This window comes from Ptychodera flava, chromosome 19 (genome assembly GCF_041260155.1).
Source record: "Ptychodera flava strain L36383 chromosome 19, AS_Pfla_20210202, whole genome shotgun sequence".
Lineage (NCBI taxonomy): Eukaryota > Metazoa > Hemichordata > Enteropneusta > Ptychoderidae > Ptychodera > Ptychodera flava.
This window is the reverse complement of record NC_091946.1, coordinates 11,210,257-11,219,868: the sequence shown is the minus strand read 5'-3', so window position 1 is coordinate 11,219,868 and position 9,612 is coordinate 11,210,257. Positions and strand designations below refer to the sequence as shown.

The window sequence follows — 9,612 nt, the reverse complement described above, 5'->3', positions numbered from 1 at the left end:
TTAAACTTTCCAGAAATAATGAACTTCGTTACCTGGCATATAGAAGTATCTGCACCCACATTTGTCCAAAATGTATGACGTCACACATTCTATGTTACATTTCGACCTGGAGTAGTCGTCATCAAAGTATTTCATCCTCGCCTTGGTCTTCGTGATGCACTTAGAGTGACCTTTAGGTTCGGGTAGGAGCTCCTCCTACGGTTTAAGGAAGGAAAGGTGGGTAGAAACCGCCTTATACTTGGATCTAGACATTTAAACGAACATAGAGTTAAGCTTGAGTTCGTATATTTTTCTGTACAGCAACCTGGCATTGTACTTGTTACTGCAGTTTGATGAGTTTCACGTGATGCTTGAGCGTGCACTTTGAAACATGCTATGTTGTCAGGAGGAGTATACGTCTGGACCAATGGAATAAAGCAAAATGCATCACACACACACACACACACACACACACACACACAAACACAGAACAGATGTATTAGTAAGGTGATAAGTGAGTCACTGTAACATGACACTTAGCAAAATTGGAAGAAGCCATGGGTCGATTTCATGTGTATGCAGAGGGGTGTGAACTTAGGGGCATGAAGCTGATCACGTGATCATCAGGTTGAACAGCATAAATGTGCCATGATAAATTGGATCTCAGAGCCGCAAGTGGTGATATATCATGCAGCACCATGCCATTCATTTGATCAACGGTTCCATAACATTATAGCTAACGTTCAAACCTTTTTCGGTGCCAATGCTACGAGAGTATGCATCCCTGGAGAAAGAGCAAATCCCAGGTCCTCGATGTTTGGAACATCTCCTTGGTCGTGAACCATGGCTTTGAAGCCAACAGTATCTCGCGGACCACTTATGTAGTCTGCTAACTCCACATTAAGATAAACCATGAGGCCATGGCGTTCACCTTAATTTTATCAGTACATATATATAGGAGACATTATATCATTATAGATTATAACATACACAGTTGTCTACCGATAGCCGCGAAAGCATTTAACTCAGCGTCACAACACAGTTGAATCATTATTGAAAAATATAACTCTGTGTGTTGTGTGTGTGTTTGCATGTTTGCCAGTTTGCTCGCACGTGTGCAGAAAACTTCCGTAATATTTTGGTATTTCTGACTAGAGGGAAGTGTTTATGTTTCCAAAACAACAAACGCATGAGGAACGGCCATTATTACTCTACCTTAGGAATGTATCTAAACGCAATGTGACATGCTTTCAAAGTAACGTAACACATTTTGAAATTTATCAAATGAATCTGTTTTCAGTTAAGCGGCGAATATCGCCAAGGTAACCAAGCAACGAATATATTCTATGTCCCTTTCCCAATACCACAGAGGAACATGGACAGAGTGGCAACGGGTATTGTTTAAGGCGTGAAGCGGTTACGTAACCCATCCATGTTCGCCTCGCCTCAGGTTGCTCTCGCCTCTCTTTTCCGAAGAGTGCCGACCATGCATCCTTCGGTAATTTTCGGATTTTCACCAATTGTTAAGCGAAAGTATGTTCAGCAAAGTTTGTGTTGTTGTTGTCGTGTGGTGCTGAGCGGAATTGACGTGCTGGCGAAAACGGGAGTGTTTTGAGCTTCAGGAAAGTGAGTTTTGCCGTTTTAAAAGTTCCTCTCATATTTTTATGAATATATAATGAGTGTGTTTGAACCAAATTTGAAAGTCTTTTATCGATACTCTCTGGTTTTACTCAATGGTTTACGGTCAGTCATACCGTCTTTTACACGTGCGTCAAGGAAGGACATGTTTATGAAACTGCTGGCGTGTTATGTTTTGATCGGCGTGAAGCAGTGTTTCTGGCCTAAGAGCTCACAAAGTAACTATGGTTGCTACGCGACTGGCAGTACGATGCCATCTCGTCGTATTTGTCGCATAATCTCGTGTAATTATCAACCACAAACAAAGCCTCCAAAAAGTTTAACACCTTTGAAGCTCATTTTAATATGAAAAGCCAATAGTCTACCGAGACGACCATGGAACAAAAGGCATGCAAGCAGTGCAACTCTGTCTATGTTTCTCTGTGCCAATACGTACCTGCCGAGTACTCTTTGTGTACTTCCCCGGACTCTCCAGAATTAAATGTGAAGCACACACCATAATTTGTGACTGTCTTTGTAAAATTCTCTGGGCCGCAATTTTCACCTCGCCAACGACACCTGGTGCAAATTAAAGGAAGACGATCGAAGATTATGTCAGAGATCTATAAAATGTAATTTTACCGTCAATTAATACGGAAGATGTTAATGAAGTCCGTTAGAGGCATTGAAATGCCTTAGAATTGCCTCCCTAGCAAGGTAACCATGGATACAACCTTGGAATGTTAACTGTCTCAACAAAAAGTGTTCTGGCGTGTATCCCAAAGGATACTCTCAATTAGCTTTTCTAAAGAATTGTCTCGAAATGAAAGATACCGAGACATGCTTTTTAAAGCACTTATTTTATTATCATCAAATTATTATCGTCTTTCGCCAAATTGTTTGCGTTTTAGATTTCTAGTTTTTAACATGCACGCTTGATTATTAGTATGATAAGAGCATATTGTGATTATTTCTTTTGGTACTGAACATTGGAATAAGCGACGAAACACGATGACGGCAACTTTCATAAAAAAAGCACAACCCCTTAAATGGTGAGAAATACTTTAAAACATTTATTTCAAGTAGAACTCACTCAAGGCTCATATTTTGGTAAAGTAGCAGTGTGAGGTCGATCAAGATACATACCAGAGGATTGCATCTTCTGTTTTGTGGGCCACTGCTTCCATGTAGCCGAGTAAATCCGATCCGAACTGGACGCCGTAGTCGGCGTTGTGATAGTCCAGATCGGTAGACCTGTCGATCCCCATGTATTCTCGGCTAAAGACAGTTTGTGCGACTCGCTGTGAGATCTCCAGGTTTAAAAATCCCGAATTCTCGGCGAGAAGGGATTTCCTGTAAAACAAAAGTTTGGAAACTGAAAGAATTCGAAATGTTGGTTTTGTTAAAAGCCCGTTATCTTTAAATCGTTTTTGTAAGTTGACATCGAATTTTATTGTAATTTTTTCGGACATTCTTGGAATTCTATAAATTACGTGAAATGGCATTTTATTTTACTACAACATTGATTTGATGTAACAAGATGGGCAAGGTATTGTAACATTTTAAACTCCGGTTTAAAGTTCCCGCCAATATTGCTGTTTAAGCTTTAGACCAGAGAATTCCATATCAACATAGAGTGCCTTGTTCTAATGTATGGAAACATGTCTCAGTGAAGATCAACAATATATTCTCTCTGTCCGCCACTTTGATGTTTTCGCAACTTGCATCGTAGTGGTCATATTGAATTTGGGTATCCGTATATTATTGATGGTGTTCAAACTTGCACGTGCAATTCATGTACTAGACTATAAATTAAGAATTATTGGCTGTCCTTTAGTTAGTTCTGTATGGTTACTCATTTTGGTTTACAAGCGAAATTGGGAATATAATGCAAAACGTTACAGTTTCATGAGGTTTTAATGTTTTCCCCTTTTGTAAGAAAATGTTTCTTTCGCCTACAACTTGTTATTGAACATGAAAAAAGCTGATCAAAACATCGATTTTACCAGTCAAGACTGGGGGTAAACAATTTACATCATAATGTTTGACATCGAAATTTCTTGTAATATTCTCAAATATTCTTTATTGACTCTCGTATAACTGGGGGTTTGCTTTGCCTAAGCACTATTACAAAAAAATATCGATTACCCTTTATGGACTTTACAAACATTACACCGTGAGATAGTTACAGTAATTATTGTAGATGTACGGCGTACGCAAGAAAAGCCTCGCTTACCTGATAAGATTGTTGTTGCAGAACGTTAAGGCAGGGAAGGGCATTGTAGGGACTTCCAGACGTTCAATGTTAACGGAGACAGGTTTCATCATGAACGTTGTTACTATGTTGTGACACTGTATACCGAGTGCAGTAGCCGCACCAAGCACAACTAGCAGCCAGAGGAACCTATGCAATGACGACAGACATATTTGCAGCTTAAAGGGCCGGATTATGAATCAGCTTCTGAGCCAATTGTCTAACTGTGCACAACTTTCAAATAGGAACAAAGTATTGAAATCACATAAACAGTCAAGGTCAACAACGCCAACAATGGATTGAGGACTGCCGCTCTAAGAAAGCGGACGGTAATAATACTCAGGGATTATTTTACGCACGTGCATTATCCGATGAGATGCTAGTTTTGAAATCCTGTTTGTATGGGCACGGTGTACACTTTGTTTTTTAAACCTCCATTCATAAACACTGAATGTAACACGCACCTCGAAACAGCATAACACGATTGGAACTAATTTGGGATAATTGGATGGTGAAGTAATGTCGATTTAATCTACAAATGTAATCTCATCTGCTTTTCTTCTTATATTACACGGTTGTTTTAATGAGTAATTTGCGATATTGCAACATTCAGCTGTTGAGCACCTAACACTTTTGAGAAATTTGAAAAATATGAAAATCCAATTATCCCAAATTAGTTCCAATCGTGTTGCATTTAGTTCAAGACTTTTGCTCTAACTTCCCTAAACTGCCCTAGAGAAACATTAAAATCATTGTCGTCCATGGGCTGAAATAAAACTCATGGATCTAGTGCGCATATTTGGTTTAGAGAATAAAATTACAAACAAGTGACCGGTATTTCTAATTCACGGCCCCTTTACTTTGGTCAGCGGAAAAATTATTTTTCGATTCTCACAAAAAACACGGCGGTAAAACCTGCAAGAGTTTCAAAGGCTTAACAACGACTTCAAACAAGCGTCAACCAATGCAAATATTTTTAAACTTTACGTGTGAGAACATGTTTTCCCAGAAGCACTCACTGCCTTAATTCTTGTCCGTGGCTAATTTGGCAAATGCCATTTACCTACTCTCAGTTATTGACCTTTTCTCCTTACAAAATGTTGAGTAAAGAACCTAAATCACCAGGAAATACGAATAGCCTACTTCGCAGCCGAAACATATTTTAGTTGCCAGGAAAACAATGTAAACTGTCTGAGTTTTTCACATAATTTAGTGAAATTAGCATAGTTTAACGTTCTTTTCCTGGCTACTAAAAAGTGTTTCGGCTGCGAAGTAGGGGTAGAAGAGAAATATGTACAAAGTACATTGTGCATATATTTGTGGTCGCAATAAGTCGCAGATTGTGTCCCGCAAATCAAAGAGATAGAACTGTACATTCAAACCATTGTTTTGACTTTTGTTCGATTGATTGTGGTGAGGCAATTTCATTCGTTAAAGTGTTGAAGAGAAAGACAACCAGATTTGCCTTTTGCGTAAAATTAATCGTTCGTGTGTGATGTTAACTTAAAATGTTTGCTTTTGGAAACTTAAGCTAATCGCTAAATTTCGATGCAAACAGAAGAGAGTTCCTTTTGAAATATGGCTCCAGGGAATTATGCAAATATTGCGAAAGCAATGGCATATCTCATTGAGAGCAATGTCACAGTTTCTCTTCGATCACCAATCTTTGATAGAATGTAGAAGGTGTCTGTTTAAAACTTTGGCCTACTTGTTTACCATGCTGCAGGTCGGCAGTAGCGTGACTTAAATACTTCAATACGTTTAAACTTATTAAGAAGTACGTTCATAAATACATCATTTATCAGTCTGCTAACCTCGAGCATGGAACAGGACATTTATTTATGATCAGTAAAATATGTTTACAAAAAAGCTACTGTCCACCAAATGTGATTGTTTATTGTGGGCGCGATGTAATTATGAAAGAAATTGAAAGACTGGTCAATAACTTTTATTGGCTTCCCACGCTTAGGTATCCCATTTCGCATTTAATTCAGAAAGTAATTAAAATAGAAACCTTTCGAGGGACAAGTAACTACTTTATTCAAAGGTCGAAAAAGATTCGATAGTGCTTGAGTTATCTGTTCAAATGTGGTACCGCTGTGCATATGGCTGTTCTACGAAACACGGCTACGGCTTGCAGCATCTACAACATGAAATGATTCACTTTGTGCCGGGAAACTAAAATGTCAAGGTTTGCTTCCTGTACATAAAACTTCTCAAACAAAATCAATCGGGATCTTCTTAATTACGATCGAAAAAAACTTGATGATCATAACTTAAGTCAACATTAACGAATTTATAGGTTGGGTTCAGTGGATATCGTTTTTATACATGCTCTTGCTTTTAACACAATTTTGACACGATTGAAGGTAACTATTTCCATGGCGATATTGACAAAGGCATCTATTCATACTGATTCTGGAGCAGATAGTCGATGTAATATCCGTAATATACACGGATGACTCTGTATGAGGATTTTTATGTATGTTTATCCTCTATGGTATTGAACTCTGTTCCAAGTTTTCAGTGTTCTCTATTACAAACATGCACGGTTTTGTCCCTCCGCTCTGCGCTAGCGACTTCTAAAAGCGCTTGATCAAAGGAACAAAATGAGCAAATGCAACATTTAAAGACGCTTTCATCAATATTAATGAAGCGTTTCATCCTATGATTGCCTTGCGTTTAGATGTTGAAAACAACAAAATTTCAACCTATTACTGATGTAATGTCATTAATAGCACACATATATCATAAAAAATACCGTTCTACATGTCTGTCTTTGTTTGTCTGTCGTTTCGTCTGTCTGTGTCTGTCTAAATGTCAATTCTTTGTATGTATGTATGTATGTATGTATGTATGTATGTATGTATGTATGTATGTATGTATGTATGTATGTATGTATGTATGTAATATTGTATGTATGTATGTATGTATGTATGTATGCAATATTGTATGTATGTATGTATGTATGTATGTATGTATGTATGTATGTATGTATGTATGTATGTATGTATGTATGCTTGTTTGTTTGTTTGTTTGTTTGTTTGTTTGTTTGTTTGTTTGTATCTTTGTATCTATGTAATTATGCATGTATGTATCTATGTACGTACTACTTATGTATGTATCAATGTAAACACGATTGGAACTAATTTGGCGTAAGTGGATTTTCACATTTTTTAAATTCCTCAAAAGTGTTAGGTGCTAGATAGTTGAATGTTGCAATAATACAAATTACTCATAAAAACAAGAGCGTAATGTAAAAATAAAAGCAGATGAGATTACATTTGTAGATTAAATCGGCATTACTTCACCATCCAATTATCTCAAATTAGTTCCAATCGTGTGTGTAGTATATGTAAGTCATTGACCGTATGTTGGCATCTGAGTGTCAGAAAATATACCAGTAACTTTCCGTCAATGTTTAGTGAAAACAGCACAGGGTGTCATATCAGCTGTAAATATCGATTGGGAATTGAACAGGAAAACTATAGCTAGTAGATTCAGGAATTCCAAAACACTATATTTGCTTTTATGTTGAGATATTAAAACCTCTACCACACAAAACTGATGGTATTTTCCTCTCATCTTCTGTCATGTAAACTACAAACTATATTATTTAAGGGCCTTGTACATGGCGGAATGAAAGCATGCATCTCGCTTGTATTGTCTATGATTATACACAAAATCTGTAAGATGATACGTTGGCAATGAAGCCATCCAAAACCTACGAAGAATGAGACAAGATCTTGTATCATATTCTGATATAATCAATGTGAAGACTGAAAACTTTACTGAAGCGTATGATGCCCAGATGAACGCAAGTGATTCTATCCTTGACAAACGGGTTCATGCCTTCGTCCAACCATTTCTGCAAGATTCAAGAGGATTTATAATATCCATCTCATCAGAGTTCAATACTGCAGCTTAGGATTCTTAATTGAGAATGTGTTGATTACCTTCTAAAACTGGCCGATTCCCTGTCACCAACGTACTTGATCCCGCCGATACTTGTCTCGTCTGCAAACGAAGTGGAGGCCGTGTCCTCAGAAGCCATGGCTGAACATAGACGTAGAGGACACGTACTGTCGTCTAAATGTGGTTTGTCCTCCGATCGGTTAATTCTTCAACAAAAGCGTCTGAATTGCAAATGGCGGTCTGCTATACATTTCCATTGACAACGCCGAACAAAAGGGAAATGGCTTCATCCTGTCTATATCCGGTGACCATTATTAAGGAATGAGCCCTCAAGATAGGTGAGTTTACGGGACTGATAAAACGTGCCATCATCTATCACCCCGAACGTCGTTGGTTACATGTGCATTGCTGTGTAAATTCGCTTTTATTTGATCAGTTACGGCGCGCTACTTTGCAATGGGACGATAAATGCCAAAGCGACTGTGCCGTTACATTGAGGCATGCGATAGTGGAACACACTTTTCCTGACAAGCCCGTTAATCTGTGCGACATAGATCAGAAGACACTGTAAGCACCATAAACACTTGCACAATCAGTAATTGGCACCCCCGCCCTTTGCAGTAATGCATTTTTTAAAACCTGCAGAAGCGCCGCCAGAATTTTGAACATTTTAATTAAATGTGTGAATACTAGCATGCTAGAACACTAGCACTAGTATTATCCTACGACATCCAGGGTCCCAGAAGCAAACACAACACGTTTGCCCGATAATTTCTCATAAGTATAAAAATAACAGACGACCATATGTAGCCAGCGACATTAGACAGGATGTCGATTGTTTGATCACACCCCAGCACAAGAGGTGCAATTAAGATATTGTTTACTCTACCTGTTTAAAGGGCTGGGTAACGGATAACGTTTATATGTGATATTCTGACCCTCAAAAGTTTTACAATAATTTATTGGTGTACTACTCTTTAAGCCTCATTTTGACGCTCTCTGAGCGAAAAAATTACCATCTTAGTTTTTTTCAAAAATCGAAAATTTTATATTTTTCCATAGGTTTAACAGTAGGATGGCGGCAATTTCGATTTCTTAATGTCGGCAAGTTTTATACAATTTGTTTCTGTAGTTCCAAATTCGTACGGTGATCCCTGGTATTATTTTGTTTAGACATTTGAATATGGGCAAGAAAATAGTTGAAAGTTTCATGGAGGAAAGTTTGAGCAAAAGTTTGTCTTTACCTTTCAAGGTGCACATCTCCTTAAAGCTAGCGAAACATTAAATATACATTATGGTCGACGTTATAAAGCGAATTCACTTTAGGATATCGCATATTTACAAGATTTCGGACGGGAGTGTGTACAGCGCAATATACGATTTGATCGAAGATTCATTCTTTAATGGCGGCTTTGCTGTGCAAGCATGGCTTTTCAAAGTTGTGGAAGAGAACCGTAAAGCTGATCGTATCGTTTTTCCAATCCCGCTACTATTTACATTATAAAGTAATCATATATATTTTCAGCGGGAAAGGAGTGTGTAATTGTGTCTTTTCGGCTGCCAATTAAAATATTGTCGATCCCACCGAAAGGTCCGACAACTTTCCTGGTATGCGCGCGCAGACTCTGTTAACCTGACCCTGCATAAGAACTTAAAACTAATTTTACCACTCGCTGAAATATTCCAAAGACTCTGGCAATCGTCAGTAGTGAATGTAAAATTCCCTGTCACACATACAGACATGCATAAAACAAAAAAAACTAAGAAATGTACTATAAATTACGAAATGTCAAAGTCTACGAAGCAACTGTTTGCTCTCGAGGATCCTCCCCAGAGTATATAGAAAT

General features: G+C 38.0%; 1 protein-coding gene across 1 annotated transcript; it reads right to left on the bottom strand.

The window, feature by feature from the left end:
• On the bottom strand, positions 1-7,904 carry LOC139118971 (acid-sensing ion channel 1-like). The gene is made up of 6 exons (XM_070682569.1): positions 7,807-7,904; positions 3,833-4,000; positions 2,743-2,949; positions 2,054-2,175; positions 729-910; positions 1-195 (listed from the first exon to the last, which is right to left on the bottom strand). The coding sequence occupies exons 1-6, from the start codon at positions 7,902-7,904 to the stop codon at positions 1-3; spliced, it is 972 nt and encodes a 323-aa protein (XP_070538670.1).
• Positions 7,905-9,612: the final 1,708 nt, after the last annotated feature.